This window comes from Lissotriton helveticus, chromosome 12, assembly GCF_964261635.1.
Source record: "Lissotriton helveticus chromosome 12, aLisHel1.1, whole genome shotgun sequence".
NCBI classification, from domain to species: domain Eukaryota; kingdom Metazoa; phylum Chordata; class Amphibia; order Caudata; family Salamandridae; genus Lissotriton; species Lissotriton helveticus.
This window is the reverse complement of record NC_136073.1, coordinates 21,477,300-21,495,931: the sequence shown is the minus strand read 5'-3', so window position 1 is coordinate 21,495,931 and position 18,632 is coordinate 21,477,300. Positions and strand designations below refer to the sequence as shown.

The window sequence follows — 18,632 nt, the reverse complement described above, 5'->3', positions numbered from 1 at the left end:
TCGAGACAAAAATAAACTGAGCATTGAACCAATAGTCAACATTATTAAAGGTCCAATTCCATGACGCAGAGCAGACAATGTCTGTCTGGGTCAACTTTACAAGCAAACATGAGATGAGGTAAGAGAAAAACAACGGAAAGGGAAACAAATAAAACATGTCTCGAGTTTCAGAACATATTAGCAATAATTTGCCGAATTGATATATCAACACAACAGGTACGAAAACCTGATTCGTCCCACAGCAATAAAAAAACTCATTAAGGTGGAGCTTGGTATACAGCTGCAGGATAAAGACTTTCAGGTGGAGGCGTTAAATATCAGACTGCAGAAAATAAATTCCAACGAAATGTTCCCGCCCTAACGAAGATGAAAGGCGTGGAAGTCCTTCAGACACTCTCTTAAGTGTTACGTTCAAATAATGAGCCGTTCCTCCTTATCTGCAACGTAACTGGATAATGTGAGGTGACTCAATACCGTGAAACCCACCTCTGAGAATAAATGAGCATACGTCTACTGGTATTTAAAAAAAAGCAATTCCTCATAAAGAACATTGAGAGATGACGGTTTGCATTTTATAATTCGTGTTTTGTAACCACTATCGTGCTTACCTAGGAAACGATCATTAATGTGCGAATGGGTAGAATGTAAAACTGACACGAATGCCCCGCACCCGTTGCAGGTAAGTGGAATAGCGCAACGCGAAAGTACTCGAAAAGCAACAAAATTGGCTAAAAGCGATTCAGCAAAGTAGGATAATGCAATGAAAGCCTCAGATGCCTGAAATATATATTTTTTTAAAGCGAGGCAATGCCAGCGTACATCGACATTTTAGTAACAAATGAGGATCAACGACCATCTGGCACCGACAAATGGATCTGCTGACTAAAGCATTAAACAGAATCGGATACGATACCAAAAGATGATTTCTTGAACTTGATTGGTTTACGTGGAATTGATATGTAAACATCCATGTGTATCATCCTCACAGCGGAAAGTGCCATGTCGCGTTCTTGGTACTATCCTACAAGTATGGATCTGGGTGTCACCGTCTGAGTTACTCAAGGGGGTAGAAAGTAGGCGAGTCGGTCAATGACCACTGCGGATCTGCTGCAGGATTGCATCACCGGGGAGAGCTGGGGTCACTCACGGTCAAGTGGGGGACACCGGCTGAAAGGTGCTGCCCCCTGTCTGCAACCCTGGAAAGGCAGATCCCACTCTGCGTGGAAGGGTCCCTCTGCCGGACAGGGGTACGGTTTTCATAAGGGGATGCTAAGGGATGGGAAATAAGCTGCGAGCGGGTCTCACCTCGGACACCTCCTCTTCCTCCTCCGGCTCTTCCTCTCGCTCGCTGCTGGGTTCACTGCCGCTGCTCTCGCTGCTGCTGCTGGTGGTGGCCGGGGCGGTGTGAGCCGTGCGGCTCCTGCGCTGCTCGCCCCGCTCCTCTCGTCGCCTCCGCTTTTTCTTCAGCAAGTCACAGATCCGCGTCAGGCCAGCCCTGGGAGAGCGCGGGCTCTCTGCCACCTCCGAGATCACTGCCGCCGGGCTCCCCGCGGGCGCGACCTCGGTCTCCGGTTCCTGCTGCTGCTCCATGTCCCCTGCTGCAGAGGCCTGTGCAGGGCGCTTCGAGCCTGCTGCTCTCGTCCCGCGGCACCCGCTCTCGCGAGATCCGGCAGCCCCTGAGCCGCCATGGGTAGAAACCAACTAGTGAGAAGGAAAACCGGCGAGGCAGTGATGGCGGGCAAAGATGGGAGACTACCCTTGGAGAATACACACAGGGGGCGGGAGAGGACACGGACGGCGGGAGGGGGCGGGAGAGGACACGGACGGCGGGAGGGGGCGGGAGTGGACACGGACGGCGGGAGGGGGCGGGAGAGGACACGGACGGCGGGAAACATGCACAGGACAGGGGGGGGAGGGGGGGCGGAAAGGCACACGGAGGGGGCGGGAATGGACAGACTTCCAGTGAAAGGGGAGGGAACGGGAAAAAACGTAACTACGCCCTGGGAAAAAATCTCGGGAACGCCCCCGAATCTGGTCCGGCCTTGACGGACAGATCCGGCACTCAATGGCTAGCCTCCATTTATGGAGCTAGCCAATGAGAGCCGGGGGACGTTCCAGAACTCCTTATTGTCGACATAGGATTTCACCTGCGCTGAAGAGCTGCGCAGAGCGCAGCCTTCGGCAGGCGAAACCCAAAAATTGCGATTTTGCACTTTTGGGCCGCTATTTACCGAGAGGTCAGACCTCTCGGTAAATAGCAAAAACTTAGAAAAATGCTTTTAAAAGCATTTTTCTAAGTTGCATGTTGCACACACACATGTCCTTTGGACATGTGTGTGCGCAACACCTGTTTCAATTTGCATTTAAGGGGTGCTACAGGGTGTCCTTAGGACACCCCTGGCACCCTTTAAATCGCTATCTTATTTGCGAGTAGCAAATTGCTACTCGCAAATAAGGGATACTCCCCATTCATTCCTATGGGCCTTTTGGCCCATAGGAATGAATGGGGAGTTATTCCTTATTTGCGAGTAGCAACTTGTTACTCGCAAATAAGGAATGTGTAGGAATCGCTATTAATTTAGCAATTCCTACATGAATACCGTTTTGCGAGTCCTCAATAGCGATTCGCTATGAATCGCTATTAGGGGCTCGCAAAACGGCCCGTTCATGAATCAGGCTGATAATGCGCACAATATACGCCATACCTCATGATTGCTATGTTTTGCTCTCAATTTTTTTTTTTTTGCTCACAGAGACACATATATTGCTAATTAGAGAGACATATGTATCAGGTCCTGGTCCGTCCTGTGACCTGGAGGGACGCACGAAGCGTGCTCTTATATTTAACTGTGGACTACTTTCCTTGTTTAGGGTTTATTACGTAAAGCTGAGGGTGCAGAGCACCTTCCTTCATGATATGTAGTATGATCAGATGTATGATGTTACAACGCATGCTTTTACAACGCATGCCAATACGACGCAGGTTTTACAACGCAAGTCGTTACAACGACTTGCGTTGGGGGGCGCTGGATAGTGAATAGTTTAATTTACTATTCCAACTCCAGTCCCCGTGGATAGTAGGGAAGGTGTTGGATAGTAAATTAACCTATTCCCTATCCTAGAGCGCCCTCCAGCGCAATTCGTTGTAATGACTTGCGTTGTAAAAGTTGTGTCGTAATGATAGTGCTTTGTAAAAGTTGCGTTGTAAAGGATGTTTCCCAGCATGATCAGACCTTTTTATCCTTGATCAGTCAAAGAGTGGCCCATGGACCCCTCAGGTACAAAGTTCCGCTGTTATGTGAGACCCTGAACCTTGAGCTAACATCCTGCGTGTATGTCGAGCGCATGTAAAGTGAAGCTTTGACACATTTATGGTAGTAGGACTTTTTGTAAGTGCGTGTCAGTCTGAGTACTGAAGTAACCGGGATCCATTTTCAACGCCACTGCTTTAATATAGCTCAAGATGGAAGCTGAGGAGAGCTACCCTGACAGGAGAAGCAGGTTCAGGTAACAGCTGTGGTCACAAGCTAATGTTGACCTAAGCAGACATACTGCAAGCTGTGTAACAGATGTTGGTTGGTGGTGTGTGGGCATCAGACCAACTAGCACCGATACAGAATGATAAATGCCCTTGTTTATTTTTGGTAGATACAGAGTGAGCAGTCTAACAGATGTTGGATGGTGGTATTTGCAAAGGCAAATATGCTTCTATGAGCTCTTGTGAGAAAGCACGCTAAGTCATCGTGTCCCTTTTCTACCCAGGATGTACTATAAAAACGGGAGCTGTAAAATGCAATTGAAAGTCAGTTTGGCAAAGCATTACATGGTGAGTCTGAGATGACTTAACATTTCTTCTAGTCGAGAATAGGCCTGGGTGTAAAATTCTGCTCTGCTCGAAGAGTTTGCAGAGTTTTGCCCACTCCTCGCTCTGTATGGAACGCGGATTTCCGATAAACTTCTGAGTTTTTCCTCTCGCATGGTTCACAAATGTTAAGGTGGAGAGTGGGAGCAAAGAAAAGTGTACGCTAGACCACCTCTTGGCAACATTTCTCAATGTGGGTGGTTGCGGCAGGCCGCTGGCGCTCGCGTTGAGTAACCTAACGCTCAAGTTCAGGAAGCTGACGCTCGAGTAGAACATCAACTTGAGCGTCAGAAAGAAGCAGTGCCCTCTTGCTCTGTGCATGGTGCTGTTTTTGCTGATTTTACAGCACAGGACAAACTCCTAGCGCTAAAAATCAGCTCGAGCAGTGTGACTTGCCTTACTCCACCGCTTGTGCAACTCCGTGGAGCGCAGCAGAGGTTTTTCGGCACTTTGCAGAGTCCTGCGTTGTAGAACTCCGTGAGCTCCGCCCAGGCCTAGTTGAAAGTTGCCTCTTACCTGGGAACCAGAGCACGAGTCCCCTGTCCAAGGGCTCAGCCGAGCTGGGGTGCGAGAGGAGGCTCAGAGTAGCAGATCTAGGCTGGGGCAGCTTCATTTCTCCTGTCAACCCCAGTAAAGCTGTCCTACTGGCTGGGCCGCTTGTTCTGATCACAGCAACGCCACATTTCCCATGTCCAGAAGACAAGGCAAAAATTGTGCTCCTCAAAGAATCCAGGCAGAAGGGTCGTCGCAAAAATCTGAAAATTGGTTAATAACGAAACATAAAAACAAAGCGACAAACAATCAGCATACTGCAGGTACAGAATATCATACACAAGAGCTTTATTGCCTGACAAAATAAGTCCATGAATTATCAAAAAGATGGAACAGCTAGTTAAACGCAGGAGGGAAGAAGGGGAAAAGCCAGGACAGGGTCTTGGATAAAAGGACAAGCCAAGAAACCGATACCTAACGTGGATCAAGTGGATTTAAACTGCTATAAAAATCTAGAGTACCAACTCTAATCTTAGCAGTCAGGAGGATACACAGGAGTAAAAATAGTGAACGTTAAACACAGCATATATCCCGGGGTCTAAAAGTAAAGAACACAAATACTACGACTATCCAGACTCATTCTGAAGCTAAATCCTATGGAATATACAAAAATTGTATGGATTCCCATCACTCGCCATTCCAGGCGACATGCTTCATCATCTGGGTCTCCTTTAAATAGGGCTTCAACTACACCCTATTGATGGAGGAGCCCAAGGATGTTTTAAGTCTTAATACAGATGTGAGCAAGTGTTATTATAGAGTGTATGGGAATCGTGCAGTGCAGTTGAAAATGTGAAGTAAAAAAATTGAAGCGTGTACAGACCACAATTTATTTTTGTCCGACACGATCAATGGTTAAAAACAGAGCATCAGAACAGTTTCAACAGATAGCTGTCCGTAAATAGTCAATCGGTCAACATGTTTCAGCACCCATAGGCAAATGTACACCCAGTGCTTTCATCAGGACCTATTAAGTATTGATGCTACTGCAATAGTGAAAAGTAAATAAAACATGAATGTGAAAAATACCATAAAAGATTTACTGTGGAACAATACAACCTTCCAGCTTGGTTCTCACAGTTCACAATCCTCGTATCTCTTGAAAGATCTACAGGAAATACAAGAAGGTACATACAGGTAGAACAGTCTTGGAAGACATTTTGTGTTTCTTACATAAAGCCTTTGTAACTATAATTAGTTGTCAGGCTAGCCCTCATAGTGGGCACTCATCCACCGAACCTTACCTCAAAAGTATGGAGGAATTACCTCACCCCACCTGGCAACAGCTCAGGGTAAAGGAGGCACCGCTCTGAAAAGGGGAACAGAATACACCGATATATTAATATGTGGTGCACTGTTCACCTCTAACGTTTCCCACACAATCCGAATGTCTGACACACAACATGAACAAATGTAACTCTAGCACACAACATATATCATGTACAGTCCCCAAAAGGGGGTTTTCAATTTTTTCTTTAGCACTAGATACTGGATAGTGCGTTTGCAATAGAACATTCTATGCTGGAAGCACCCAGTGATGCCCGATTTTTATGTTCTTCCTAAAGTCCACAAACCCACCAGACCACCAGTGGGTCGTCCAATCATTTCTGGGATTGGATCACTTTTAGAACCACTGTCTACTTTCGTAGACCACTTCCTCAGTCCCATGGTCAAAGAAATGCCGACATTTTTACAGGATACCAAAGATGTGCTGAGATTGTTACCCGGGGTTGAGTTTACTTTTGAAACAGATCTACTTGTCTCATTTGACGTTGAGTCATTATATACCTCGATTCCGCAAGATGAGACACTGGACACAGTGAATGTGTTACTAGAACAGCGGGATCTAAACTCTATAACACCTACTCATTTCATCATGGCTTGTGCACAAATCGCCATGAAAGATAACTTTTTCATATTCGAGGATACAATCTACCTCCAGACATCAGGTACAAGCATGGGAAGCATTTTTGCTCCCAGCTTGGCGAATCTTTATGTCCATGGGTTCGAACAGGAGCACGTGCTAATTGATTCCAACCCGTTCCGTGATTCTATACGCCTTTGGAAGCGATACATTGACGACATTCTAGTCATATGGCGAGGTGATACGATCAGTGTCAACAACTTTTTGGTTTGGCTGAATAGTCGTAATAACTTTCTTAGATTCACAGTTGAGGTAAACAAACACAAATTGGCATGTTTGGACCTATTGATCACAGCCTCTCCTAGTGGCCTTGAGACCGAATTGAACACCAAACCCAAGGCTAGGAATTCTCTTCTGAGCTATGAGAGTCACCATCCCAGGGCATTGAAAGACAATTTACCCTATGGCCAGTTCCTGCGGATCCGCAGGAACTGTTCCACTAGAGACAACTTCCGGAAACATGCCCAGAAGTTATCATCTCATTTGGTGGAAAGGAACTATCCTGCACAATTGGTACGATGTGCGGCCAAACGTGCAAGTAACAACAACAGAGAAGCTCTTTTAGAACCTTGTGCGCCCAAGGAAACAACATCAAGATTGACCTTTGTCAATACGTTCAGTACAGTGTCAAATGAAGTCAAGAAAACGGTACAAAAACACTGGAAAATACTGAACATGGGGGGGGTGAACGTCTACCCGAACCTTTGTTTGGCTTCAAAAGAAATAGCAACTTGCGAGACAAACTTGTACACACTAGACCCTATAGTCCTAAGCCACAGATTCAAGACACCATATGGGGCATACCAGCTTTACAGGGCCATTTTCCTTGTGGGACGTGTAAAGTATGTCCTCTTACCAAAAAATCCAAGTCCATTGAGATTGGGACCGACCGACCATGGATACAGAATAAATTTACCAATTGTAACAGTGAGAAGGTGGTTTATTTAATTTCTTGCCCCTGCAATTTGAACTATGTGGGGATGACCACTCGAAAAATTAAACTCAGAATAATGGAGCACATGAGCACCGTGAGGTGCAAAAAACAGGCCACACGACTGACCACTCATTTTCTGGAAATGAACCATCGACCAGAGGACTTGTCCTGGACTATCTTAGAGAAACCTTACATTCCATAACATATAACTGATATATCCAAATTCCTGCTATTGAGGGAACAGAAATGGGTGTTCAGGCTTAAAAGCGATACTAAGGGTCTTAATGACTCGATTCCACGGACCATCCTGTAACACAAACCCTCTACACTGTATACTGTTGTATCCGACAATACATATAGAGTCTTTTTTCTAGCTCTTTGGTAGGTTCTATGGCCTTGAATTAAATTGTATTTGGTATTTGCAATGCCTGTTTGCATTTTAGATTGGAGTGACATCTTTACATTGAATAGAGATCTTGTTAAGTGATTATACCTTCCCCTTGACATACATCGTTTTTATCTGATAGAGGATTATTTAATATCACCAACACTGTCCCATATATTCCCTACCTAAAGAACAGGATAATTCACTACTTTGTGGTAGCGTTCATGTCATTTTTTGCAATTTTCGGACGTTTGTTTGTAATTTACTTATTAGATCATCTTAAAAAAAACGTCATCAGCATACCGGTACATTCTCTATTTAACATATGCCTTTTGTTGTGGCAATATCTTTATGAATGCAAACAAGAAAATACATATTTATACTCTTGTTAGCTACGCACTTCTATCTATGGGACTACAATTCCCATGATTATATGTTGTACTAGCGTAATCTCGAGATGAGCGGGATTACGCTCGGCGCGATGACGCGGCGGCCGATTCCGAGACAGGAACACAATGGGCTATCCTTCATAAACTCTTCGGGCTCCCGGTGTCGGTACCTTCCCGACGGCTTGGATGACCGTCAGAGGTACCGACGGCCAGGTAAGCGCCCGTGAATGCTTTTAAGCATGAGAGTGGCCCGAGTTCTACCGGTGATCTAAGTACATACGATCACAGGTTGAGAGTTGATCCTGCTGTCTCCTGTCCTCACTTGATATTTCCTAAGGAGGTAATGATTCCTTGCCCTCATTGTAAGGGTTTGTTGGGTCCTCATGATACTGGCACCTTGAAAACTATTAAACCTAAAATATACTCATTACTCCTTTTGAATTGTCGCTCCCTTCCGAAACATGCACATGAAATACGCATGCTGCTCGAGGAGCAAGATCCGGATGTCTTGTTTCTCACGGAAACTTGGCTAACAGAGGCCTCTGACCTGGAATTAGTTTGCGCCCTTCCCCCCTGCTATGCAATTAGTAGATATAATCGCCAAAGTGGACGGGGAGGAGGGGTGGCAATTATCTATAGAAATTCATTTGGGTGTCGTACCTCGGAGAGCCCGCTTTCTGAGTGTGAGAGTCTGTCGTATGCAATCACTTTTTCTCCCACATGTTCCCTTTCAGGGATTGTGGCGTATAGGCCCCCTGGTGCACACACTAGCTTTTGCGACAATCTTTACGATAAAATCACCCATATTATCAGCAGCACTCCCAATTTTACGATCTTGGGAAATTTTAATATAAATCTTGATGATCCAGTTGCCCCTCCTTCGCAAGCTCTTCTGGAAGGTTTGGGGATGCTGCAACTCAAACAAATTATAGCTGGACCCACCCATTTGGCGGGGCACTTAATTGACCATTTCTTTACCAACTACCAGCTGATGCCGCTAATTCACCTAGGGAAATTTTTAAAATATTTGAGTCCCTGGTCACTCCCCCTTGTCCCTCTAATGAAGTAACTGACCCCCAGGAACGCTGCGTTGAACTGGCCGATTTCTTTGCCACGAAGGTTGCCAACATATACTCAGCCTTTCCATCTTTTGACACTACTGAGACCACTGTCCCTTTGACTGTGCCTGTTCCCCCATTGCACTTGAGTCCTTCCCTGTGTTAGATCTGCCCACGGTGGAAAGACTCCTTAGGAATCTTAAATCCGGCTCCCCTTTAGACATCGCTCCGCCATCTGTACTTAAACAGGCCTCGGCCACTGCTGCTCCTATTATTAGGGATGTCATCAATTCCTCTCTGGTGGATGGTGTAGTGCCCCCTCCATGGAAGCAGGCCAGAGTTAAGGCTCTTTTGAAAAAAAAAAACAGCCTAGACCCGGAAGACTGGTCTAACTATCGACCCATTTCTCTCCTGCCAGGGCTTAGTAAAATCGCAGAGAAGCATGTCAACCTTGCATTATCAGCGTTCTTGGAAAACTAGGGAGCCCTGCATGCCACTCAAACGGGCTTTAGAACTAGGCATGGAACAGAGATGGCTCTGGTTGCTGTGGTGGAGACTAGGAAAATTGTGGATGGAGGAGGCTGCGCGGCGGTGGTCCTGTTGGACCTCAGCGCAGCCTTCGACACGGTAAACCACACACTCCTGATTCACCGTTTGCGAGAGGCTGGCATCGCAGGGACTGCCCTTAACACCTTCGACGCTCATGACGAGCTGAGCTCTTCATGTAACGCGGGTTTTTTAAAACCGCCGCGTACAGCGGGAAAACCGCTAGCGCGCATGCGGTTAAATTGCTCCAGTCCTTTCTATCGAAGAGATCCTTTTCAGTCTTTGAAGATGAAGCAGCATCCGAACAACTCCCACTGCATTACGGCGTTCCTCAGGGATCTTCATTGAGCCCGACCATGTTCAACATCTACATGAGGCCCTTGGCTGATGTGGTTCTTCCCTGGGGAATCCAGTTGGTCACCTACGCCGACGACACGCAGTTGGTTGTTTCCCTTGCTAGGGCGGATGCTGTGGATTCTGGGACCAACAATCTGTCCCCTTGTCTTACCGAGGTCCTCGAATGGATGGATACCTCTTTTCTAAAGCTCAACGGATCAAAAACCAAGTTCATGTTGCTGGGATATAAGGCCCCCATTAATCTTGACTCTTGGTGGCCGAGATGTCTGGGCCCCTCTCCTACTCCGAAGAACCAGATCAAGAGTCTGGGGGTTTGGCTTGATCCCACTCTGGGCTTTCAAGTTCAAGCTCGTACGGTCGCCTTGACTTGTTATGGCCTTCTGAGGATCTTAAGGAAGGTGCTGACCCTTCTTCCGTTCGAGGCGATACAGATCCTTGTCCAGTCCCTGATTCTTTTGCGACTTGATTACGCGAATGCGGTATATCTGGGTGCACCCTTAGGCACTATTAAGATACTTCAGTCCGTCCAAAACTGTGCAGCCCGTATGCTCCTGGAGGTACCGAGACATGGCTCGGCGAAGGCTGCCGTGCGATCTCTGCATTGGCTACCGGTGCAGGAAAGGATCCGGTTTAAAGCCTTGTGTATGGCCCATAAGTCAATAACTAACAACGGTCCGGCCATCCTGCGCCCTCTTTTCTGCCATCATCAAGCGTCCAGAGCTCTAAGATCTAACCATCGCAATCTGCTCTCTGTTCCGAGGGTCAAGCGCTCTCGTACAGGTGGCCGCCGGTTCGCAGTTCATGCAGCAAAAAGTTGGAATCAACTTCCCGATAACCTCCGGATTGAACCTAATCATTTATTGTTTAGAAAGCGGCTGAAGACCTTCCTGTTCTGCTGAATGTTGTTGCTCTGTTATGGGTCAAAAAGCGCTGGGATGCCTCCGGGTAGCCAGCGCTCTACAAATCCGTACTCATTCATTCACAGGTGATTGGGGGTGCCTGTCATCAGGATGGTTTCTAGTTCGTAGTTGGTTTTCTTTCATGTACCGCGTTGTATTGACTCGCGGGATAGGTTATCTACAAAGGGAAGGCTTTCACTTTGGTAGTTCCCTGCTTCCTTGTTTTACGCTGTATAATTAGACATTCTTACAGTCCTTGATCTGCTGCGGATGCGGCTATATTTTGGCAGTATATCACTATGGATTATGGTCATACCAATAGATAATCTTGGGAGACCGGTTATTGTTTACTGTAGGACTGCTATTCCTTTAGAAGCTTTTATTTGCCTAGACTTCCAGCATAGAATGTTCTATTGCAAACGCACTATCTAGTGCTAAAGAAAAAAATGAAAAAAAAACTTTTGGGGACTGTACATGATATATGTTGTGTGTTAGAGTTACATTTGTTCATGTTGTGTGTCAGACATTCGGATTGTGTGGGAAACGTTAAAGGTGAACAGTGCACCACATATTATTATATCGGTGTATTCTGTTCCCCTTTTCAGAGCGGTGCCTCCTTTACCCTGAGCTGTTGCCAGGTGGGGTGAGGTAATTCCTCCAAACTTTTGAGGTAAGGTTCGGTGGATGAGTGCCCACTATGAGGGCTAGCCTGACAACTAATTATAGTTACAAAGGCTTTATATAAGAAACACAATGTCTTCCAAGACTGTTCTACCTGTATGTACCTTCTTGTATTTCCTGTAGATCGTTCAAGAGATACGAGGATTGTGAACTGTGAGAACCAAGCTGGAAGGTTGTATTGTTCCACAGTAAATCTTTTATGGTATTTTTCACGTTCATGTTTTATTTACTTTTCACTATTGCAGTAGCATCAATACTTAATAGGTCCTGATGAAAGCACTGGGTGTACATTTGCCTATGGGTGCTGAAACATGTTGACCGATTGACTATTTACGGACAGCTATCTGTTGAAACTGTTCTTATGCTCTGTTTTTAACCACTGATCGTGTCGGACAAGAATAAATTGTGGTCTGTACACGCTTCAATTTTAAACTTCACATTTTCAACTGCACTGCACTATTCCCATACACTCTATAATAACACTTGCTCACATCTGTATTAAGACTTAAAACATCCTTGGGCTCCTCCATCAACAGGGTGGAGTTGAAGCCCTATTTAAAGGAGACCCAGATGATGAAGCATGTCACCTGGAATGGCGAGTGATGGGAATCCATACAATTTTTGTATATCCCATAGGATTTAGCTTCAGAATGAGTCTTGGATAGTCATAGTATTTGTGTTCTTTACTTGTAGACCCCGGGATATATGCTGTGTTTAACGTTTATATTGGGGCTGAATATCCCGTTGAGTCTTTAAATTTTGTCCTCTGACCTTACCCAAAGTATAGTGTATTATGTAAAAATAGTGAAGCCTTAAAAGCTGGAATTAATTCCAGCCCCATGTGGCATTCCGTCCGACATACTGTACCCCGACAGGCGCAAAACAAAAATATATAAATCGATCATGGCCATGCAACCCAAACAAGGAAAAGACCATCCAGAACTGCTATGTAATATTCACAATGTAAAGGAACAGATGCTCCCCAGAAAGGACTCTGCCTTTTTGAAGCTCTCTCGGGCGCACCTTGATTCCTACAACACAGCCGGACGAGGGTCCCATGTCTTGGATAAATAAGTTATTTCTTAACAGTTTACATGAGCACAGCAGGAAGGTTATGTAAGCCTACAGGAACTAAATTTGGCATAAAATACACAACTTGAATGTTTAAAAAAATAATAATTTTGATTGATTTAAATGTATATTTGATAAAAAACGAAATAAATAACATAAAAGGTTTCGTTACAGGGGTCATGCATTTTGAAAATATTAATGAAAGAAAAAAATACATTGATCACACTGTGGCTAAAGGACAGAGGAACAAACAGTTTGAGATAGAAAGCAAACACATTTCATGCGCTCACTCCCCGGCAATGCAAATATACCAAAGTCTGCAAACATTCAGAGGTGGGTGCAATGCGCACGAGGCTTTGCCACTTCAAATATTTCTGTTTTTATGTGAGCTAACCAACGACTGCTGCCAATGGAAGGACAGACATCTTCAGTGAAAAAGCCTAGTTACAAGGGAGTCCACTTCCACTCACACAAGCCAGGAGCTTTCAGGTATCACAAATCCATGCTTGAGAAACTCAGTAAATGCAAGACCTAGGAAACTAGAGTGCCCAGAGAAACATGTCTCCTAGGACAGAGACACCCCCTCCTCAGGCAGGAAAAGAGACTCCTCTCTCCACCTTGAGAGTCACTCGCCCCAGAGAGAGATACTAGGAGACATCGTTAGCATGAGGTGGTCATTCTGGTTCCTGGATGAACAATACAATAGCAAAACAACTTAAACAACACATCCCAATGCCCGGGAAATCCCTTTGTTCTGAAGACGACCCTTTAGGCCTAGTAAAGGTACTGAAACCCAGAGAGACACCTAGGGTCCAGAAAGTCTCAAGCCCCAGGGATAACCCTCCAGTCTCCTGCTGGGAGGCCCCTTTGGTACAAGGACACCTTTTAAAGATAAAGTGGTCTTTCTTAAATACCCTGGAGAGGAGCTACTACTGAAAGATCACCCTCAAGATTCAGATATTCAAAAGTCAATAAAGGCTAGAGCGGTCGACCTCGAAACTGGGGAACTGGGTTTGTGTCTCGGCAACGACGCTCAACATCTTGTGGTTCTGGGCACATTACTTAGTCTCCCCGTGCATATCAAAAATGAATGCGTCCATCTGTAACGAAACTGGTGCTCATGTAAAGCGCTCTGATGCCCAATGTCTCGGGTCTAGTTCATGCTATATAAAACTCTAAAAAAATGGAAGTTACAGCCCCCAGGTCCATGCTTGAGAAACCATTCTGGCTAGGTTTTTACTTTGCATCTTGGAACTTGCTGCCAATTTATATAGTAATACAATCAGAATTACAAATCACAGAATGCAAACTGAGCCTGCACTGCACGTGCTACTCACACAATGACCGGGGAGATTTGAATGCTCTGATAAATGGCTCAAGCTTGAAAGTGGAACTAGTCGTGCCACAGAGGAGCACACTCCAATACACAGGGAGATATTCCCATGGCACGCGGAGTCCTACTCGTGGAGATGACACCCAGCCCAACCCACCCCAGAAAGACATCTTTCGCAGGGTACAGGTTTGCAACCATCCAGATGGTCGAGGGTTAGGTTCTGTCATTGGGTGGCATGCTGATGAGGTTGCTATCTTGGTCAGAAAAAAAGACAGGCCATTCATTTGATTTGCTATTCTAGAAGTGGCAAGAGCTGGTAAGAGAACATAAATTTATGTGGTATGGACAATGTTCTTTTTTTTCATTGGCAAATAAAATCCAGTTTGCTTTTCTAATCATTTAGAAATAATTTAGTCAACTCTTACATTATTTTTAAGTGATTTCTTCACGTGTCTGTTTCTTTAAGTTGATATCTCAAAAAGGGAAAATAACATATTTTACGGACTGTCCATTTTTTTTAAATTTACTGCCCTTGACATTAGAATACTGTTCAGAAAGATACAGCACTTACCAAGTGGTGGTCCAGTATTCTGACACTAAACCTGACAACATTTTGGGGTATTTTCCTTTCAGTTTTAAGAAGGAGCCCTTAAAGTGTCTACTCTTCTTGAAAATGTCAATAAACAAACTTTTAAATCGTACAGGTAATCTTGCCCTCACATGCTTACATTTCTGGAGCTAATGCAGAGCTCTCAAGGTTACCTACTCTATGAGTTGGGTAACACGTCAGGGGCACGTTTTTTGCTTTGAATATTGGTATTTGCAGTCATGGCTCAATCGGGACTACAAGTCCCAGAATACAACGGGCTTACAATAGAAAACTCTAATCCATTAACCTCTGCAGATGCGTCTTGGAGGGACTGTATTCCCAGGTGACAAACTAACTTAGGCTATGTATAGTACACATTACACTGACCTGGGCAGGTCTGGGCCCCTTCTGCCCCCGAAGCAAAGTCTGAAGAGTGTCAGGGGCCACATCTGCCAACCACTGCCGGGGAGGCACGCTCTGTGCACGGTACCACGAACCCCTCGACACCGGGAAGAGACCCAGAGTACCGACCGGCCTTGTAAACCAGAAGCAGGGCGCCCTGACACCCCCCGTGGATACAAACTTCAAGACAGACCTCCACAGCCCCTGGTGCGCCATTCACTTCCGCCAACCGAGGAGCCATGACGGAGGAACGGCTGAGTGACCGGGGCAAGGCGGCCGCCATCTTAGAACGGAGCTGATTGTGATATTCTGAACTGAAAAGGAGAAATAACTGGCAAAAAGCGACATTTATGTATTAATTAGTAAATGTACCTCAAATAAATATTTTATTGTTGGGCAAAAATGTTAACCAGTAATTTATGAATTATTATTATATATTTAATGTAAAATGCTTAACTTTAATGGTGTATTCTAGTTCTCCCTCTAGTAAAGGTAATGTTTGTATTCACTTATACTTTTCAGATTTCCCTGAATACATTGAACTCGTTGATCAAAAAAGGTAACCATTCCAAGATGTCCGTCACTGCTGCGCACACACTAGGCCATCTTGGGCTTGGAAGCTCTCAGAGGAGGCTGTTGCATCCTCCCCCCCCCCCCCTATTTGTGCTTTTATAATACAAAGGAGTACATGAGGTTCAGATTGAGCCTTGGAAAGCGCTAGATCCGTTTCCCTTTCAGTGTATGGGCTTCATTTGAGGAAAAAAATGTGAAATACACTGTTATTATCCTCATATGACTTCTGATATGTATGGTGTTTTTCAGGCTGAACAATTAGGTTTTAATACTGAATACTGAGTTCTATTTTGGTTTAGCACTTTGTTTTCAGGTCTGCACTTGTTAAAATCCAACTACACTACACACATAAGCATGCATGCCTGCAAGAGTATTTGTATATTTCTGTTCATTGCCAGTTTTATGAAATAATATTTGCCTAAGCTGTTTTGCCATTGATTGGTATTTCTGGAAGATCAGAGCCCAAACCTGCTTAGTGCATGCGCTTAGTGCATGCTAGAATAGATGTTTACTTGTAAAACATGTATTTGTAAAACAGTAAATGCTTTTCAATAGTCCACACTAAGTGTGTTTTCTGGGGGGGTTTCCAAGTGGGACAAGGGTTTGAATATGAAGACTGCACTCAAAAAATCAAATGAGTCGGATAACAATGTCTCCGAGTGTTGGTGGCCCGAGACCAGGACACCCCCGTGTCTTCCCCAAACCATCAGAGCTTTCCACGGAGGCCTGCGTAAACAGAAAATGAATTACTGAAATGAAGTCAAGTCAAGTCAGATAATTTATATAGCGCACTACATACCCAGAGGGTCTCAAGGCGCTTAAGGAGGGGTGGGGGATTACTTGTCAAATATCCACGTTTTAAGTTGCTTTCTGAATGCTAGGTGGTTCTGGGTAAGGCGAAGGTGAGTGGGAAGTGAGTTCCAGGTTTTAGCTGCCAGGTAGGAGAAGGATCTACCTCCCATGGTGGTTTTGTTGATGCGAGGTACAATGGCAAGGGCTTGGTTGGAAGATCGTAGCTGGCGGGAGGGGGTGTAGAAGGACAGTCGTGTGTTGAGGCATTCTGGTCCGATTTCGTAGAGTGCTTTGTGTGCGTGGGTTAGGAGCCGGAAAGTGATCCTCTTATTGACGGGGAGCCAGTGGAGGTTTTTCAGGTGACCAGAGATGTGTTCTTTACGCGGGATGTCCAATATGAGCCTGGCTGAGGCGTTTTGGATTCGTTGGAGTTTTTTCTGGAGTTTAGCGGTAGTACCGGCGTAGAGGGTGTTTCCATAGTCCAGTCGGCTCGTGACCAGAGCGTGGGTGACCGTTTTCCTAGTTTCGGTAGGGATCCAACGAAATGTTTTTTTGAGCATGCGAAGAATGTTGAAGCAGGATGAGGAGACGGCGTTGACTTGTCTGTTCATTGAAAGTGAGGAATCCAGGATGACGCCTAGGTTCCGTGCGTGGTCTGTCGGGATGGGTGCTTTTCCAAGGGCTTCTGGCCACCAAGAGTCGTCCCATGCGGAGGGGGAGGTACCTAAGATGAGGACTTCTGTTTTATCTGAGTTCAGTTTCAGACGACTGTGTTTCATCCATTCGGCTACTTCTTTCATTCCTTCGTGTAGGTTAGTTTTGGCGGTGCTAGGCTCATTGGTGAGTGATAGGATCAGTTGAGTGTCATCCGCGTAGGAGATGATGTTGAGGTTGTGTTGGCGGGCGATGGCCGCGAGGGGGCTCATGTATACGTTGAAAAGGGTGGGGCTGAGTGAAGATCCTTGTGGTACGCCGCAGATGACTTCAGTGGCCTCTGACTTGAATGGTGGAAGGCGGACTCTCTGGGTTCTTCCGGTGAGGAACGAGGTGATCCATTTTAGTGCTTTTCCTTGGATTCCGATGTTTCTGAGGCGCTGTAGAAGGGTGCTATGGCAGACTGTGTCGAAGGCTGCGGAGAGGTCGAGGAGGATGAGTGCGACTGTTTCTCCATTGTCCAGTAGAGTTCGAATGTCGTCTGTTGCTGCGATGAGGGCGGTCTCAGTGCTGTGTTTTGCTCGGAAGCCGGACTGTGAGGAGTCGAGGGATTTGTTGGCTTCGAGGAAGGCGGCGAGCTGGTTGTTGACAGCTTTCTCTATGACTTTGGCCGGGAATGGAAGGAGCGAGATGGGGCGGTAATTTTTGAGTTCGGTGGGGTCCGCTGTGGGTTTTTTCAGAAGGGCGCTGAGTTCAGCGTGTTTCCAGCTTTCCGGGAAGGTGGCGGAGTTGAAGGAGCAGTTGATGACGTCTCGGAGGTGCGGTGCTATGATGGAGTCTGCTTTGTTGAAGATGTGGTGAGGGCATGGGTCTGTGGGGGATCCTGAGTGGATGGAGTTCATCAGGCGGATGGTGTCCTCAGTGGAGATTGGGTTCCAGTCGTTGAGGATGTTCAAGGGGGGTGAAGGTTCAGCAGATGGTTGGGTGGGTTGGACTCCGGGTTGGTTGTCGAAGCTGTTGTGGATGTCTGCAATTTTGTTGTGGAAGAATGAAGCTAGGGAGTCGCAGAGGGCTTGAGAGGGGGTGATGTCGTTGGAGTTGGCCGAGGGATTGGTAAATTCCTTGACGATGTTGAAAAGTTCCTTGCTGTTGTGGGCGTTGTTATCTAGTCGGTCCTTGAAGGCGGTTTTCTTGGCCTTTCGGATCAGTTGGTGGTGTATGCGGGTGGCGTTTTTGAAGGCGTCCTTGGTGCTGGTGGTTGGGTCTTTTTTCCAGGCCTTCTCAAGGGAGCGGCAGAGTTTCTTGGATTTCTTAAGATCATCGTTGAACCATGAGGCCTTCTTGCTGGCAAGTTTGCTTTGTCGTTTTTTCAGTGGTGCTAGGATGTCGGCGCTGTTGGATAACCATAGGGTGAGGTTGGTGGCGGCTTGGTCGGGGTTTGAGGAGTGGGCTGGGGGGTTTAGAAGAAGCGATGAGGAGATCTGGTCGATGGTGATTTTGTTCCAGTTTCTTTGCAGAGTTGGTTGGGGGTGGTTGTTGGGTTTGGGCTTGTTGTAGGTAAAGTGAACGCAGCTGTGGTCAGTCCAAAGGAGAGCCGTAGTGTGGCTGAAGGAGACATGAATGCTGGAGGT

The 18,632-nt window shown here is 46.0% G+C and overlaps 1 protein-coding gene across 2 annotated transcripts in view; it reads right to left on the bottom strand.

Annotated features, from left to right (window-relative positions):
• The window catches only part of GTPBP3 (GTP binding protein 3, mitochondrial), an 81,796-nt gene extending 66,575 nt beyond the window's left edge, over positions 1-15,221 (bottom strand). The window contains exons 1-2 of one of the 2 annotated variants that reach the window (XM_078669643.1): positions 14,968-15,221; positions 4,379-4,617 (exon numbers count right to left, since the gene is read on the bottom strand). In XM_078669643.1, the coding sequence (XP_078525769.1) occupies positions 4,379-4,617; positions 14,968-15,029 (301 nt within the window). In that variant the 5' untranslated portion in view covers positions 15,030-15,221. The remainder of the gene's footprint in view (positions 1-4,378; positions 4,618-14,967) is intronic. The other variant, XM_078669644.1, reaches the window with a different exon arrangement.
• Between the last annotated feature and the right edge of the window lie 3,411 nt (positions 15,222-18,632).